Raw genomic sequence first — 19,467 nt, forward strand, 5'->3', positions numbered from 1 at the left:
AGAGAAAGAGAGAGAGAGAGAGAGAGAGAAGGAGGGAGAGAGACAGCGAGAGCTGGGTTGGGTTGGGTACGCATTGGAACTGTGTGTGGTAGAGGAACGTTGAACTATGAAATGACGTTTATACTGTTGACGTGACGTAGTTTTGTATTGGGAGTGTCATTTTTTTTCTATATGACTCGAGATTGTTTTGTTACTGAAAAATAGTGTAAGTAGAACAATATTTTCTAATCGATTGTCCGATACGCGCCCGCCAGCCAATCTAACGCGCGCTGCTGTAGAAATATTGATTTCTCCAAAGATTTCGACGCGAACTTCGCTTTTATCGAAATCAAAGTTTCGCCTGTATTATTTCTAATGATTCACAATTGCTCCGATGGGGTAGTTGTGTAGGGGGAATCGATGCATTTCCGACGGGAGCTTCGCAGTGCTGTGCGCTGGAATAAAAAAAGTTAACCTCAAAACGATTTTGAGTTGGGAGAGTACCCATAGTGCATCCTAAAATAGATATGATTCATAATAATAACATCACCATTTCTATGTGTAATAATAAAAGCACAAGTAAAGCATACTGCTGAGAACATCGCGAGAAATAATAACAAGGTAGTAAATACTGCAATTTTCAATTGATTATACCTTTGTTAATTGTTACAACAAATGTTTGTATAGTGCAGAGCTTCATTGTAGCATTTTACTGTGCATTAGTGCATTATCTTGAAGAAGCTTCTTAAATAAACTGTGATGTTGTATCGAGCTATCGATAGAGTTTTTATATCGTGGAGTTAAAAAAGCCTAGTAGTCTTCTATAGATAAAGTTTATTTACATTTGGTTTTAAGTTTGCTTTCTAAATATAATAAATCAGCAAAATAGTGTAGCTTACTTAAAATAGATTAATAGCTTATCATAAAATGCCTGAATTTTAGACAGATAAGTTTAAAAAATGTCATTACGATGGTATTTTTTTGTATTTGTTGTTAAGATGCTGTATTGATGTTTGCCAAATGTCCAGGTTTCAAGATAACGTTAAGTACTATTCGTAAAAAAGCTTTATGACTTAAACGAAGTACATTTTTGCATCGCTATTTGTTTTTTACAATTACAAGGATACTTCTGCTATAATTAAACCGTAGTGTATATTATTATTACACTTACAAACAGCTTTTAAAATGAAAAAGTAATCATTAAGTCAATATTGATTACAATAAAGCCTTGTTCATTGTGCAAAAGATCAATTGGATTCTTTACTTTTACTACAAAATGTTGCTTTATATTAAGCTAAGACTTTGATTAATGAAAGTATAACTCGTATTTTACAATTGAAAATTGTATATGAATGTAATTAGCTATGTATGTTTCAATCTTGCATAGATTACTACCAAGGACATTAGCAAGTCAAAGCAGGTTTTAAACAATGATTACTTGTGATAAATTTTGAAGGAAATAATTTTATCACACTTTTAAAATGATTTCTGGTACTTTCAAAAATAGTTTTCTAACAGCCTAAACTGTTAGATAACATTATTTGTATAACGTATAACGTATAACTTTAGATGTTTGTTCTGTGATTTTTACAGTAATTGCAAACCCTTGTGCAGGGAACATTTTTTTTTGAAAACGTTAAATTTTCTCGTTTTTATTCCTAAAAAATATTTCATGTCTTGGAATAATTTACAATTTAGAAAAATTGTAAATCATTGCAAGTTCTGGATATAACCATATATGTAACTCATTGTATATAATTGCATGATACAAATTTTCTTTGATTCGATTAGATTTCATTTATCTAGTTTAAGAATCTATTATCAGGGATTGTGTTGACTTGTCAGCCGACTGACGCCCTGCGGCCTGCGGTACGACAGCGCATCTGGGCGTATATGTGTAGCACGCGCAACTATGCTAAAAGCTCTCGGTCGGTAAAACGCTAAAAAGGGTTGTTACTCGAAACTGCAAAAGCTAATGCTCTGTTATCAACACCATCCCCGAAATCCACAAGTTAAATTATTAGCTTGATAACTACGTCAATTTTTACTATAAAAACAAGATTTGATTATTATTGTATACTTACAGTGGTTACCGTATATAAAAGGATTTTGTGATGTTAGTTTTGAGAGAAGAGTTTACTAAAATTTCAAATTCTTTCGTTTTTCAAATATTTATACGTCTAAAATAATTGTTATCCCTAATTTTTATTTACTTCAGGTGATAAACAAAAAAAATTGCATACTTCCGTTTTTAGAGAAGAAAAAAAGTAAGTTCAGACAGGTTGCAAAAAGGTAGAACAAAACAATAAAACAAGATAGAGTAATCTCTTTAAGCAAAAATATATAATTGAATAAAAAGATTAAACAGCTATTTTGTAATTTTAAAAATAAGCAAGATAAATTCAAAGCAACTTCAAAAGTTTTTGTTAACATAGAAGCTTGTTGAATTGAAAATCAAATTAAAAATGACTACGAGATAGTATATTCCTAACTTCGTATTAAATTTTATGATATAGCAATCATACAAGATATTTCACGAAGAACAAGAATGACTAATACGTTAAGAGACCATCATATTTTATCTCTTACATAAGTATTCAACTTGTCTACTAGGGTAGAAAAACTTTGAAATATTACAAATTTATTATTATTTGTCAAACAATTGAATGTACTCGAGCTGAAACTCAAATCGCATCGAATTTCGCCAAAAAATTGATGTCATACTATAGGCGAATAACATCTACGCTTGCCTGCTTTACAACCCCTCGTACAATAAATAGTAGAAAACTAGAATAAATTTCATCTTTAAACTGACAAAAATGTTAAATAAACATAAAACATGAGTAAAACCTTTTACAAATACCTAAACATTGTTTGTATAATTTTTAATAATTTGGTGAAGTAGAATAGCAGCCGTCTATAAAATGGTAAGATAACATGGAGAGGGTGAGATTGGCGACGCTATGTCGGGCGCCAGAGACTCCGTCGCGACGTTTTGGCGCCACCGATACCCAGACGTAAAGTTTGAAATATTTTAACATAAAAAAAGTAAACTAAGTTACGAAAATGCGTATATTCAAACAGAATATGATCGTACTGTTTATTCCTTAATTGTAATTTGCATAAAATTAATTTTAATATACCATTTTTGGCGGTTAAATCGTTATTTTTAAAGAAAAATCGGCAAATCAAGTTAATACCGGACTATGACTTTATTTATACGTTAACATATTATTTATACAGATAAATTAGTTTTTATGATCAAAGATCAATTTTCACCCCAAAATAAATAGATAACCGTGTATATAATCGTAATATTTTATGTATGCAAAGGAATTTATATGATGAACATAGTTAATTATTTTTACGTAACGTAAAAATATTTTTATTTAAATCAAATAAAAAAATAATTCGAGTTTTTGCAGAGTAGACGAAGATCGGGCTGCAGCCACACCCCTTGATAAAATTGGTATCTATAAACATTAACTTAGAATCCGTACGTGTTCTTCATAGCACGTTTGTAATTTTCAATAAGACTCGTTTAGATTTGTTGTAATTTGTCGCTTTATATGTAAAGTTAAATATCGCTTATAATATACAAAATAATCATTTTCATGAAATTAATAGGTTTATATAATGCGAAAGGTTCACATAGAGATACGCAAAAACTTTTTAAAAAATCGAGTCATCTATATATGGTTTCTGTAAATCTGACTTAGTTCTATGGAACAGATTTTCGATGCTAGTATAGTATTTACTTATGTATAATGATTTTTTTACATTATAAGAATTAATATTTCTATATTGCTAAAGTGATAATGTTAGCATATTATTAGCATAAAATGTAACTAGAGAATTCAGTAAAGGAATTTTAAAAGTTATAATGTAACGTACTATGAATCACGGTAGATATTCGTTCGAGGACTGTATTCATGTATATCAATAAATTGTTCAAATTATAGTTTAAAAAATAGTCTCTACAACAATACATATATTGAAAGTAAATATAAACAATTTATATTAGTAAACACTAAAAATGGCTATTTAACGTTATCAAGTTAGATGCCTTACCAAAAAAATCGTAATATTTGCAGAATTCCCGGCTAGGATCCGGTCAACGATTCTGCTAGGGTCATTATCTGTGAACTCAAGTCATATTAAATTAAAACTCGAGTCATAAAAAATTAGAAACAATAAACAGCAAATGTACACATTTTTACAGAGTTGATGAAATAATGTTAATTTTACACAAAAAATTTGAATTTCTTTTTCATACGAATAAAAAAAATTATTTAATTCATCTCTAAAAAGTGCAATTTTTTTATTAAATCCGTGTAACTTAACAGCTGGACTAACTTTCGTTGATGCTATTGATACACGATGTAGGGGGTGTAGGATTACGTAAATATGGATAGGGAAAAATTACATTAAGTATGATTCATCCGCGTTTATGTTGGGCATCCGGGATAAAAATGAAATCAATAAAGTTATGTGCATGCTCGAAATTGTCAGACAATCCTTACAGTATCCAAACTAACTGTAAATACAGAGGATAGTATAGGATGCTGCGCAGAAAGGAGTGGGGAGTTTAGGGTGGACCGTAATTGTTATTCTTCAACAGGACAGCCAATCGAGGCGCACGTAGCAAAGGGGCGGTGGGCGCATGATCTCATGCAGTGCTTTCGAGGATGCTGCGCGCGAGGGAACACATGCGTGTAGCGTCACTTCTCTAACAACTGTCGACCAAGTTGGATTCTTGCTACCTCTGCCGTTTTCGCAGTCACTTACTTTCTTGGAAAATATATTTTCAACATCGATAGGGATTTTATTAAATAAACAGTTTTGAATTTGTACACAGTGTTTACGTACAATTTTTGCCTTTTTATCAATTTTTACAAGCGAAAATAGATAGTAAGATCTTGTCAATTACTGTTAGAACAAACATTTTATCGTAGTATTAGCAAAGAATAAATTTCTATTAAGATCTACGCATCTACCATGGTTACAACCGGGTAAGTTTTACTTTAAATAATTTTATATTGTGAAATTAAATTGGACAGAGTTCTGCATAAGTAGACATTGCTTATACAAGTTAACGGATTTAGCTGCTGGTATTTTGTAGTTATCACAGATAGCATTCTACAAAAAATAATTTATTACAATATTATTAGATCATATCAAGATTATCAATACCTTTTGTTATAAAGCTAAGATAGAAATTTCGAACTTCGCGCTAGAAATGAAGAGAATATCTTACTCGTTTGGAGCAGCATTGAAAACGATTGATTCTATATCAAACTGATGTTCCATATTAAACTAACATTAGATGCGCAACCAAAAGTTAAAATTTTTAAGCTGATAGCGATTAAACAATACTAGTTTTTGACAGCAACAATAGTAACTCTAAAACAATTTTTTTATGAATTTTTCTGGGAAGCAGTGCTTAATTGATAGTTTTCAGTCGATCCCTTAATAAATAACAATATAACTATAGCCGATTCGCTTTCAAAGTACTTACCATAGCAAAATATTTCCTATGCTTAATGAATTTCTATTCGATTAATTTTTTTATAAGTAAAAAATTGGCCTGACTGTTAAATTATATTCGACATAACATCTAAATCAAATGTTTATATTTTGACTGGGATACTATATTATTTTTATCTCTAACATGAACTAAAGAATATTAGGATGGATATTTTAATATTTTAGCATGAAGTCAGAAGGATTTGCATTATATTTATAAAATATTATATCATTCAAATATAATTTATAAATAATAATCTACAAAGGTTAACTAATGTATACCCGGACCAGTTCAATAGATCACATTATTTTTGACCCGAAAAAAATGTTACCATGCAATAAAAAGTCTGCGATCTTTGGGCTGGCTCAACTGTAAGAAAATTTGTAGTCTTTCGTCGCTACTGATATGTAAAATTTACTCAGAGTGCCTGCTATATGAAGAATTCTGGAACAAAGATTCGGGTGAAACTGCGGAATAGTTTTCTGACACCAAAATATCTACGCTTGAGAAAAATAATTCTCTAACTTTGCGGTCGATTCCATCATCACAAAACCACCTTACTTAGACATATGTATATTTTTGTGATTCCTATATATTTAATAAAATTGAGGAATAGAAGAGTTTTTAAAATTTTGATACTTCTTGAACCGCCCTTTACTTATGAAGTTGCATAAGCTACCGCCGAGTTAAAAGCTAATCCCTCTTAGGCGCCGATGTTACATCTTGACTAGTGATTTCGTCCTAAAAGTCAGTTTTCAGGCAGAAACACTTAGGTTAAATATTTTGCCAGCATATATTTTATTAAGAACAAGGTCTGAATGTTAATACTAGTAAAATATTAAAAATTTTAATATTTTTCATGAAAGAATGTTTCTTAAAATTATACACTAAAACTAATCTAATTTATGTAGCCGCGTTTTCATAACTTGAAGTTGTAACGAGCTAAGGGCCATGAGGCTAAGCATTCTGTAAATTACAGATTTCTGCGATTTAAAGGCGTAAAGCATAACTATATTTTATGAAAAATTGAAAATACAAAACATATAGATTATTTAGGGTATATACTACTTTTTTTCTTTCCTGTATGATACAAATTTTAATTGTATTAGTAGGAACCCTCTTAGTCAGTCTAAATAACTTAATATAGCGTTCTACAAATACCCTTGTACCAGTCAAATCTTTTAAAAATAGTATACATTTCGTAATAAGTGCGTCAAATTTTACACCCTTGTATGATTGCCGAACCCAAATGATGTGGCATCACACAAGAGTGTAAAGTACAAGTACACATGTTAAAATGGATGCTTTTTTATTAAAGGAGCGTAAAATTGCTACTTTAAAAATTTGTTAATTATGTAAAGTGAAATTTCACATATACTACATAAAAAATTAAATCACTTATTCGCACACCATACGCGCTGGAAAGTAAAATATTCACTTTGAAGTAATTTTATTTATTTATTTTTAGATTTCAATTATTTTGGATCAGCCACAGAATAAACTACGTTAATTCAAAATGGCGACGCTTTCTTTACGAATTTCGATTCCCGAAAAAAATGCGACCAAAATGATGCAATTTGATCCAAATACAGCAGTTTATGATGCATGTCGCATAATAAAGGAGAAACTTGCAGAAGCCAGCAATATGGAACAAAGTAAAGATTTTTTAAATTTTGCATATAATACTATTTATACACTATTTTCTGAACCCACTATAAAATATAAATAGAGCTCATATAACACAATCTAGAAAAACACTTTCCGCCCCATTTTACGACTACTTTCGCCACAAGGGGGCGTATAAATTGCCTGTGACCAATGAAATTTCAGCTTTTGTCCAACGGTGCTGCTCTTTTTCGCCGTTACGGGCGCTGCAACCGATATGACACTTCCTCTAAGCTCACGCACGAAAAATATAACAATCAAATACAATAAAAACTAATAAATAAATTTTATCCTTACAATCCTCCTCTATACAATCAATTATTTATTCAAAAATTATAAAAGTTGTCTTTGTAAAGTTTTAAGATAATACTTTTTATTCAACAGCAAAAGATTACGGTCTATTTTTGGCCGACGAAGATGCGAAAAAAGGAGTATGGCTCGAACCTGGACGAAATTTAGATTATTATATACTACGAAATGGTGACCTTTTAGAATATAAGAAAAAAATGAGAACCCTGAAAGTACGGATGCTTGATGGAACGTTAAAAACCGTATTAGTCGATGACAGTCAACCGGTCGCTAATTTAATGGTTGTTATTTGTACAAGAATCGGTATTACAAACCATGATGAATATTCCTTAGTTCGCGAACTTGTGGCTGAAGAAGCTGAGAACCCTAAACAAGGAAATTTTGGAACTTTAACTTTAAAGAAGAAAAAAGACGACAAAGGCGAAAAAGACGTAAAAATGAACCAACTAAGAAAGAAACTAAAGACTGACGACGAAGGTAAACAAATTTTTATCATTTTTTTCATATAGTTTGTATCCATGCCTGTTTTATATGTGTGTTAAATGTGTTTTATAATGCGCCTATCAAACCTGTATGATAACAAAAACCACTAATTGATTAAACTACCTAAAAAGAATTTTTTAGTAATTTTTAATTTGTATATTTATATGTAATATAGTATACATATATGTTAACATCAGACATTTTTCTTGAGGCAAACTATATGCAATAACAGATAAGCCTCCAAATTTTTTGCAAAAATTGGAAAGAAAACACTATTTTTGTGAGATTTTTGCATATGATCTTTAATTTTTTATATTTTATTTAATTTATAATTTTTGTTTGGCATCAGCCGAATTTACCTATTTGCCTTCGAACACTTTTATACAACCTGTATACACAACACCTGACTTCAATTTTTCTTTCAATTTTTAAAAAAAAAAGGGTATTTGAGACATGCCTTTATTCTTTTACTACTAATGTACACTAATCTCCATTTTAGTTAAGGAATGTTAACACATAAATTCTGCATTAACACGATATTAACTAATATGCAATATTTTATCTTTTTATTTTAACATTAAATTACTAGCATAGAAAAGTCATTGTTATATATAGGTTTTAATATTTATTTTTCTAGTTAATTGGATTGATCCCAGCAAAACCTTGAGGGAACAGGGGGTAGACGAAACAGAAACAGTATTATTGCGAAGAAAATTTTTCTATTCTGATCAAAATATTGATAGCAGAGATCCTGTACAATTATCACTTTTATATGTACAAGCCCGAGATGCTATTCTAGACGGTACACATCCGATTACCCAAGAAAAAGCTTGTATTTTCGCTGGTATACAATGTCAAATTCAGTTTGGAGACTATAAAGAAGAAAAACATAAACCTGGGTTTTTAGAGTAAGTTTTCGTTAAATAATTCGAATTCAAATTTTCCAAAAAAATAAAATAACATACCTGAGGCTACTGAGGAGCCTTAGAATAATTTTGAGCCTAATTTAAAGCACTTTAAAAAATCGGTAATCCATAAAAATGATGCTTTTTCTAATTTTTGCAAAAATAAATATTTTGTTTCGTTTTTATATTACAACAACATAAAATAAAATAAATCCCGATTTTAAACCCCATAAAAATTTTATGTAATTTTTGTGTTTTGTGCAATGTCTGGTTCACAATTTTTTTGGGCTCACAAATTTGGATATTTAAATCGTGAGTCAATAACATATTCTATTATTTCCATTCACAGTTTGAAAGAATTTTTACCTCAATCGTACGCTAAAGTTAAAGGAATAGAGAAAAAGGTGTTTGCTGAACACAAAAAGCATCAGGGTTTATCAGAACTAGACGCCAAAGTTCTTTACACAAAAACTGCACGATCTTTGAACACGTATGGAGTTACCTTCTTCCTCGTAAAAGAAAAAATGAAAGGAAAAAATAAGATGGTACCACAACTATTGGGGGTCACGAAAGATTCCGTACTACGACTCGACGCAAAAACGAAAGAAATCCTAAAGGCTTGGCCTTTAACGACTGTACGAAGATGGGGCGCATCTCCAAATACCTTTACATTAGATTTTGGAGATTATTCCGATCATTACTACTGTGTTCAAACCACAGAATCCGAACAAATTCTACAATTGATATCGGGCTACATCGACATCATACTTAAGAAGCAAAAAGCTAAAGATCATTTTGGTATTGAAGGAGACGAAGGTTCTACCATGGTGGAAGACAGTGTTTCGCCTTTGAAGTACGTTAAATTCACAAATTTCATATAATTTACCACGTGCATGCGAGTGATATAGAACATTTTTTAACAATTTGTAATCTTATAGAGCAACAATAATGCAACATGAAACTGGAAACGTTGGAAAAGGAAGTATGGAATCAGTTTCTGTAGCCATACCAGCTATTATGAGAAGTGGAGTTGATGGTAAAATAATAATAATTTTAAAAAATCATTCATCTTTTTTTACGTAGAAGTTAATTTTTATTGCAAAATTTACAGGTGCAAGATTATATGGAACAGGATATATGGCGAGCGCGCAGTATACGACCATAAGTGAACAAGCTAACGTTTCTCATGCTCCGACAATAGTAAGCTCTTTCTAAATCCATCATATACTAGTAAATTATGCATATAAATCCCGCTATAAAATATTAAAATCATTGTTCATCTTTTAGATTCAACAACCCAAAATTACGTCCGTCCTTACAGAACCACAACGTGCCTTATCTTCGACCATTATTAGTGGTCAAGAAATCATTCAAATCGCTGAAACAGAATTATCTTGTAAAGCTTCTGTTCCTGAGCTTGGCAATGATGTCACTTCGCTACGATGGATAGAACAAACTATCGACACGCACAAGCAAAATATTGGTTCACAAATAGCTGCGATGAACGCTGCTACTGCTCAGGTTGTAACGTTGACGTCTGGAACCAACGATGATGTCGATCATACTGCTGTTGGCGCTGCTATTACAACCATAACATCTAATTTGCCAGAAATGACGAAAGGTGTAAGGATGATAGCTGCCTTGCTTGATGATGAATCGTCAGGCGATCGATTGCTAGACGCAGCAAGAAAACTTTGTTTAGCTTTCTCTGATTTACTTAAAGCCACGGAACCTGGAACTAAGGAAGTACGTATTTTTACATTGAATTCATGCGTATACATGAGTTTTAAATTATTATTATAATAGAATGAAATTTAATATAAAAAATTTGTTTATCTCAACAGCCTAGGCAGCATTTACTTAACGCAGCATCGCGCGTAGGCGAAGCTTCTTATCAAGTGCTTACAACGATTGGTGAAGATGACGGCTCTAATCGAGAATTGCAAGATATGCTTTTATCATTGGCAAAAGCGGTTGCTAATACTACGGCTGCTTTAGTACTGAAAGCAAAGAATATCGCTGCTACCTGTGATGATTCAGTCACCCAAAATCAAGTAATCTCAGCTGCAACACAATGTGCACTTGCTACTTCACAGCTTGTTGCCTGTGCTAAAGTTGTAGCACCAACGTTGAATTCACCAGCTTGTCAAACTCAACTTATGAACGCTGTCCGCGAGGTAACAAAGGCGATTGAAAATCTCGTTAAGGTAAGTCCATTTAGATGGAAATTTTTATTATTAAAAATATCGATTTTATATCAAATCTACGAAAAATATTGAATTTATCATATTGTTTTAGATTTGCAATGACACTTGTCCTGACGAAAATCTTCTCAAGGAATTGAGTAACGCTGCTGCAGATGTCACAAAAACTCTTAACGATCTTCTGAATCACATAAAACTGGTGACTAGAAATGAAAAAGCGAAAGAATCAGTCCAAGAGGGTGCAGTAGAGACAATACTAGTAGCGGCTGATAAAATTTTCGCGAATACTGGAAACGCCGGTGAAATGGTTCGTCAAGCCAGAATCGTTGGTCAGGCTACAGCTCAATTAATACAAAGTATCAAGGGTGATGCTGAGAAACAGACCGATTCTGAGCAACAAAAGAAACTTTTAGCAGCGGCTAAAATATTGGCCGATGCAACTGCAAAAATGGTATGTTTTTTTTCTGTGATTAATACAACTTTAATCTATAGGTGTTCTGTTCAGTTTATAACATCCTTTTTTGCTCAGGTGGAGGCTGCTAGACAGTGCGCAAGTAGTCCACAAGATAGTGTTATGCAGGACAAACTTTGTCAAGCCGTTGAAGAATTGCGAGAAGCTACTACTGCAGCAGCTACTCCAGCTCTTCGCCGTAATTTGATATACAAATTAGAGCAATGTGCTAAGTATGCGGCAGCATCAGCTACTCAATGTGTTGCTGCCTCCTCGGGAGTAAGTTCCCACAATATAAATAATATTACACAACAAGAGCTTAACGTGGAGTGCCGATCGGTGGTTCAGCACATTCCCAACTTGGTATCAGGAGTTAAGGGAACCACATATAATCCTGATGACCCAAGTATGCAGTTGAACCTCATCAATGCATCAGAACAGTTTTTGCAACCTGGTTCAGCTGTAGTAAAGGCAGTCAAGGCTGTTCTACCAACCATTACCGATCAATCTTCAGCTATGCATTTAAACAACAGTGCTCAACAACTTGGATTAGCGTTGACCGACTTGAGATCTGCTGCTAATCGCGCTAGACAAGCGTGCTCTGGCCTGGAACTCGATGCTGCCGAAGAACTCATTAAGAGCTTGAGGATTGAACTACAAGAATTGTACAAGGCAGTTGAAACGTCTTCTTTGAAACCATTACCAGGTGAAACTGCTGAATCAACGTCGCTTAAGCTTGGTTCTGTCTCGAAAAGCGTTGGATTTGCTATGGCTCAACTTCTCTCTGCTGCCAGACAAGGCAACGAAAACTACACCGGAAGTGCTGCGAGAGAAGTTTCAGCAACGCTTAAAGATATGCTTTTGGCAGTCAGAGGTGTGGCTGCTACAATAGATCAACAAGACACTCAACGTACGGTTCTCATGAATGCTGATGACGTGATTCTAAAATCTGTAAAATTAATCAAAGAGGCACGATGGGCACTTAAGAATCTTAACCACGCCGACAATGCGCAGAATCTTACAGCTATTGCTAAGGAAGTATCGTATTCGTTGAACAAATGCGTTTCTTGTTTGCCTGGACAAAGAGATATTGACACGGCAATCAATAATATAGTAGCAATCAGCCAGGTTCTTGAATCAGAGGACTTTGTAGCATCAGACAGTAACTACGGGTAAGCTATGAAACAATATCAATTCATTTTTCAATTTTATTTTGATTCTAATTTTGATTCTAATTCCAACTTATTTTCTTTAACAGCCAAACCCAAAATAATTTGAGTCACGCTGCAGCTAATCTGATCGAAGCGTCCTCGGATATTTTATCATCGGTCCGTTCGCCCTTAGAATTAGCAGCTTCTTCCAGAAACTTTAGCAGTGTCTTCAAAGACCTAATCGACATTGGAACAGAAATAGTAGCACAAGCAGCTGTTGCAAACAAAACGCCAATCGTTGTTTCTTTGAAAAACGTCAGTTCGAAGTCTTCCAAATTTTTGTCTTCAGCTAAATCAGTAGCGGCTGATCCCAATGCTCCAAACGCTAAGAATCAACTTTCTGCGGATTATCGCTCGCTTATCGATTCTATCAACTATCTCACCGACATATGCACATCTGCCGCTCCAGGACAAAAAGAATGTGATAATTCCATAAGGAATATTCAATCTATGCTTCCACTTTTAGACAATCCAACCGAACCGATTTCCGATGCTTCTTATTTCGATTGCCTCGAGACGGTAATGGAAAAGAGTAAGAAATTGGGAGACGGTATGACTGGCATAGCCAATTATGCCAAGAAATCAGAATACGAACAATTTTCCGAAGCCATCAAAGGCGTTTCGTCTTCAATTTGTGGCTTGATAGAAGCTGCCGCACAAGCCGCATACTTGGCTGGCGTCAGTGATCCGACATCGGTTGCTGGAAAACCTGGTCTAGTTGATCAGGCCTATTTTCTTCGTGCAGCACAGTCTATCCATTCAAGTTGTCAAAAGCTTGGCAGTCCAACTCTATCCCAGCAGCAAGTTTTGTCTGCTGCCACTGTGATCGCAAAACACACAAGTGCCTTATGTAATGCCTGTCGTCTTGCATCTAGCAAGACAAGCAATCCAGTCGCCAAGAAACACTTCGTTCAATCGGCTAAGGACGTAGCCAATTCTACGGCTATTTTGGTAAAAGAAATCAAAGCTCTCGACGTGAATTATTCGGACAACAACAGGGAGAGATGCGTTGAAGCTACAAAACCTTTGCTGGAAGCAGTCGATAATTTGTGTACTTTCGCCAGTTCACCGGAATTCACTAACCAACCGGCCAAGATATCGATTTCCGCGAAGAATACACAAGAGCCAATCATCGAAGCAGGAAAGTTAATCATCGAAGGCTCCTGCGCTATGATACTAGCCGCTAAAAGTCTCGCGGTCAGTCCAAAAGATCCGCCCACGTGGCAGTTGTTAGCAAATCATAGTAAAAATGTCAGCGATTCAATCAAGTCTCTTGTGGCCTCGATACGTGACAAAGCACCTGGTCAGAAAGAATGCGAGATCGCAATCAGTAAAATCACAGCGAAGATACATGATCTTGACACAGCTTCTCTGAACGCAGTGTCCCAAGTACTAGCTGCGCGCAAAGAAAATTCGGCTCAAGGATTCATGGACCAGATGGATAACAGCGCTTGCGAATTGCGAGAAAGATTAGAGGCTTTGCGTATCGCTGCTAAGTACGAGGCTGAAAATATCGGTCACACTGTTACACAAGTGGCCATGTACTGCGAGTCTTTGGTACAGAGCGGAATCTGCTCGGCTTCCCACATGCTTCAGTCCAAGCAACAAATGATGCTACTGGATCAAACGAAAACGGTTGCAGAGTCAGTTTTGCAACTGATACTTGTAACGAAAGAATGCGGTGGTAATCCCAAAGCTTTGCATATTCATAACGACGTCGACGACAGTGTCGATTCGACGAAGGAATCTCTTCAAGAATTGCAAAACTCCCTGGAGAACATTTCTACATCCAATGGTATAGTGACAGGAATTATCGATACCATAAGTCGAGCAATGGTCAAGCTGGAAAATCACAGAATGTCTTCGATTGAAAACGTTGATTCGTTTGTTGATTATCAAACGAGGATGGTCGAAACTGCCAAGGAAATCGCCAGGCTGTCGCAGGAAATCGTAAGTACCAAGCTTGCAGTATTTGAATAATTTTTTTTCACCGTCATACAATGGCATATTTATCCTCCGTTTCGTTCTTTTTACAGACGAGTAGCTCAACCACCAACGTCTCAAGACTGGGCTCTCTGGCAGTGGAAATCTCCCACAAGTATACTCAACTTGCACGCGACACTTCTGGTGCTTCTGCGGCTACATGGAATGCCGAAGTATCTCTAAAACTGCGAACAAGCGTGCAAGAACTCGGAAAAGCTTGCACTGATATAGTACGCGCTATTGGCACTTATCAAATGTTGCCGGACGACATGTATTTGCGGGGAGAAATTTCCGAGCACAGCAAAGCCGTCTGCGAAAAAGTATCCCAAGTACTGGCTGCTCTTCAAGCCGGATCACGTGGAACACAAGCTTGCATTAATGCAGCCACTACAGTTTCGGGAATCATTGGCGATTTGGATACGACCATCATGTTCGCTACCGCCGGTACTTTGCACGCGGAGAACGAAAGCGAAACCTTTGCCGATCACAGAGAAAATATCTTGAAAACTGCGAAGGCCTTAGTCGAAGACACCAAGACTTTGGTTGCCGGCGCAGCGTCTTCCCAAGAGCAATTGGCAGTGGCCGCTCAAAATGCTGTATCGACTATCGTTCAACTCGCTGAAGTTGTCAAGTACGGAGCAGCGAGTCTTGGAAGCGATAATCCAGAAGCTCAAGTCATGTTGATAAATGCGGTAAGAGATGTTGCTTCGGCTCTCGGAGACCTTATACACGCTACCAAAGCTGCTAGTGGAAAGGTTATACATGATCCGAGCATGGCTCACCTGAAAGACTCAGCCAAGGTAAATATATGAAATTATTAAAATTTATGTGTCGAAATTTAGGATGAAATAATAATGATTCTGGTGTTCCAGGTAATGGTTACGAATGTAACATCTCTATTAAAAACCGTGAAAGCTGTTGAAGATGAACACACGCGTGGAACTCGTGCCTTAGAATCTACTATAGAAGCCATAGGTCAAGAGTTGAGAACTCTACGATCGCCTGATAGTCTTAAGAGTAATGCTAGCCCTGAGGATCTCTTGAAATGTACGAAAAGTATTACAGTTTCAACGGCAAAAGCAGTGGCTGCTGGAAACAGTTGCAAACAAGACGATATAATCGCTGCTGCGAATATGGGCAGAAAGTCTATCAGTGACATGCTGGCAACATGTAAAGCAATTGTTCAAAATAGCCACGAATCAGCAGAGATGAAGGAACGTGTTCTGCAAGCAGGTCACGATGTAGGTTTGAATTACAGGGAATTGTTGAACGTCATTCTCCAAATATCAACGAAATCCAATGAATGCAAACATTTGTTGCTACCGATTTCCCGAAAAATTGCTCAAAACGTAACTGAACTCGTTGCCGTTGCTGAGATTCTTAAGGGAAATGATTACACCGACGCTGATGAGTCAACGCTGATCGCAGAAAATGAATTGTTAGGAGCTGCTGCTAGTATCGATGCGGCTGCTAAAAAGTTGGCCAGTCTTCAACCCCGTAGGAGTATTCAGGTAAATACCATCAACAATCACTGATCATATTTGGGTACATTATATTTTGAAACCTGTTGGCCGAGATGAATTATTTTCTGGACTTAGTTGCTGAAAGTCCTGCTTTAGTCCGAATCCATTCCCAGTATACTGCTAGATATGTTTGATATTCTTGGTTGTATAATAATAACGACCAGGAATCAAACATATTATTACAGTGTCTGGTTTAATCTACAATTGATGCGTTTATAATGGTATGTATCATGAAGCTGACCAAGTCATATTCGAACGCCATTCACCTTACATGAAGACTTCTTCCAAATATTTAAATATACTTCATGCCACGGTTTATTTGCAAAAGTTAGTCAATGTAAATTAATTGATCTGTTACAGGAAACCAAAGAAGAACTGAATTTCGACGAAATGATTCTAGAAGCTGCCAAATCAATAGCCGCAGCGACGTCAGCTTTGATCAAAGCAGCGAGTGCCGCACAAAGAGAATTGATATCTTCAGGTAAAGTCTCGCGAACACCTTTGACAAGCTCAGACGATGGACAGTGGTCCGAAGGATTAATATCTGCGGCAAGATTAGTTGCTGCAGCCACACACAGCTTAGTCGAATCCGCGAACGCTTTAATACAAGGTCTAAGCAGCGAAGAAAAGTTAATCTCAAGCGCAAAACAAGTCGCAAGTAGCACGGCACAATTATTAGTAGCATGCAAAGTAAAGGCTGACCCTGACAGCGAAAGCACAAAGCGTTTGCGAGCAGCCGGAAACGCTGTCAAACGAGCCACGGAAAATTTGGTTCGGGCAGCTCAACAGGCGATTGAACACGAAGAAGAACGTTCGCTTGTACTCAATCGCCGAATAGTTGGTGGAATTGCACAAGAAATTAACGCTAGATCCGAGGTATTGCGCATAGAAAAAGAACTTGAAGAAGCTAGAGGCAGACTTACAGCCATAAGACAGGCCAAATATCGCCATCGCAGCGATACATCCGACGTCGAAACCGACAACGACCAAACCAATTACGACTCTCTTCCCCGCTCGGATACGCGATACAATACCGCTTCAAGTCCTCTCAACGCGCAAAGTCCGAATCCTTATATTTTCAATCAATCGCCAAATTCCACTAGAAATGTGAACCATGTGAAGAATGATGGGAAGTACTTAATCAGCCCGGAGAAAGTGTACTCTACTCAGAATACACTTGAGATGAGAAGGAAGGAGAAGGAAAATTACGGCAATGAGGGAACCGAAACCATAATCGTAGATTCGCCGTACCAGCAAGAATCGTTTTATGGAAAGAGTAGAGATGGATTTTATGATCCAGTTCATCAAGCCCCGTTTGAACCAAAGTCACTGAATCGTCAATTTGTCAAAGATGCGCAAAAAGAAAGGGAAAGCCCCAACTATTTTAATTTAAAAAGCTTAGACCAAGCTCTAGACTCTCGCGTTACTGATGCTCAAAACGACCAATTTACTTGTAAAAATAACGAGAGCTACATCTCGCAACTTCAGAAATATGAGCACACTCCCATGTATCCAGAAAGCATTTCAAACTACCGCACCACTGCCGAAACCTGTCAAGAGCCTAATAAAGTATCGCAAATGTGTACTTCGACGACGACCTGCGAAACTGTGGATGACGTCAAAGAGGATAATAGCTATTCAAACAATGAAAATCAAATGTTGCAGAAAATATCAAAACAGTCAACTACGCGAAAAGTCACGCAGACGAATAAAGTTATAACCGAGTCATCTTCTCACCAACGAATTCAAAACAAGCAGACATTTCAATTTTGAAACTAATGGCAATTTTTAAAATAGTGCTAATATATGTATGTTTTTTCTATCGTAACAAAAAAAATCGTTTCGAGAGTTTTGTAGAAAAAATTTTAACACAATAATATAGAAGAGATATTTTAAAAAATTGTAAATAGACAAATATTTTATAATATTGTTAACGACTTATATTGTGTCGAAATATAAACTTTAGTGTAGTATAAGTAATAAAAAAGCGCTGTTTGTACAAGTACAATTTATACCTTTATCTTGTCATATCATGATTTTGTCAGCGTTGCGTTGATTACAGTTTTGTTTAATAAAAGATGGATAACCTCGTAAACCAAGTTTTTTCTATCCTATAGCATTATTTCTCTGCGAAAAAAATATTGAAAGAAAAATTTTAAAACTACCCCTACTTTAATATTTCTTCATCCTCCTCCCCCCACGCACCTCTCAATTATTTCCTACCACTTTCAGGTCTTCCAAATATCGATTTATTTTATCAACTGATACATTTTTTTAAATTTTATTAAAAATTATTGATTCAAAGTATTCTATATCATACATATTAGTTATTTATTTAATTTTTAGTTACAATTAATAATATCGGTAATGTAACTTATTACAGTCTGTTAAATACAAAAAAAAATAAGAATTAAAATTAAACTTTTTACGTGACTATGCTCTGAAAACTATATATCACTATAAATAAAAGATATCTTTCTCTTCTATTTCTATACCCAGATAACAGCACGTGCTGTCTCCACCGAGACTTGTTGTGCCGCACGGCGTGCTGTCCGTGTGCCGTCTCTGTGCTATCAAGCGGGGACATCTGGCGGGCGTTTTTTTGCAGAGCATGCTCTTGACGTGCCGCACGTCGTGCTGTCACTGTGCCGTCCAGTTGCTGTCTCGACCTAGGCGTCTGTACGCGACGGCACAGAGACTGCACAGCGACAGCACGCGTGCCGCGTGCTCAGAATGTTGCATTATTAATAATTATGGACTTTAATTAGTAAAGAGCATACATTTATTACTTTTTTTATTCTCTCCAAACCGAATTACATTTAAACATTATTTTATTACATAATTCTAATTATTAGCGATGATTATTAGGTGCAATTGTGCATCAAATTGTAAGAAGAGTTGTGGCTCAGAGGCTAGAGCTTCGGACTTCTGATCCAAAGATCGTGAGTTCCAGCCCTACACCCGGCAGATTTTTTTTTCTTACATAAAATTTTTTTTATACTATATAACAAAATTTATTAATTATTTATGATGTAGATGCTTAGTTATGCGTTCTAACTAATTTTTATTTAGCATTATTTTTATATGCGATAAAATCGCTCCCCGCCGGTAGCGTTTTCTGCTGGCACAGAGACGGCACAGAGACGGCACGTCGTGCTGTCTCGCCGTGCCGTCACGTGCCGTCTCTGTGCTGCGGCAGCTGGACGTCACGTGCTGTCGTGGATGCC

At 35.7% G+C, this 19,467-nt stretch overlaps 1 protein-coding gene, 1 long non-coding RNA gene and 1 other non-coding gene across 3 annotated transcripts; 2 read left to right on the top strand and 1 right to left on the bottom strand.

Moving 5' to 3' along the window:
• Positions 1 to 4: 4 nt before the first annotated feature.
• LOC100123995 (talin-2) lies at positions 5 to 18,333 on the top strand. The gene is made up of 15 exons (XM_008209207.4): positions 5 to 205; positions 6,975 to 7,161; positions 7,556 to 7,957; positions 8,601 to 8,871; positions 9,218 to 9,721; positions 9,807 to 9,904; positions 9,980 to 10,068; positions 10,156 to 10,614; positions 10,713 to 11,075; positions 11,167 to 11,523; positions 11,602 to 12,695; positions 12,782 to 14,684; positions 14,771 to 15,517; positions 15,590 to 16,228; positions 16,601 to 18,333. The coding sequence occupies exons 2-15, from the start codon at positions 7,023 to 7,025 to the stop codon at positions 18,011 to 18,013; spliced, it is 8,478 nt and encodes a 2,825-aa protein (XP_008207429.3). The 5' UTR covers positions 5 to 205; positions 6,975 to 7,022; the 3' UTR covers positions 18,014 to 18,333.
• On the bottom strand, positions 9,939 to 19,441 carry LOC116417616. Its single transcript, XR_004227871.2, has 3 exons — positions 18,446 to 19,441; positions 18,256 to 18,367; positions 9,939 to 10,606 (listed from the first exon to the last, which is right to left on the bottom strand). It is a non-coding gene; the product is annotated as an uncharacterized LOC116417616 (long non-coding RNA).
• On the top strand, positions 16,340 to 16,435 carry Mir190 (microRNA mir-190). Its single transcript, NR_039017.1, has one exon. It is a non-coding gene; the product is annotated as a microRNA mir-190 (primary transcript).
• Positions 19,442 to 19,467: the final 26 nt, after the last annotated feature.

This window comes from Nasonia vitripennis, chromosome 5 (assembly GCF_009193385.2).
Source record: "Nasonia vitripennis strain AsymCx chromosome 5, Nvit_psr_1.1, whole genome shotgun sequence".
NCBI lineage: Eukaryota > Metazoa > Arthropoda > Insecta > Hymenoptera > Pteromalidae > Nasonia > Nasonia vitripennis.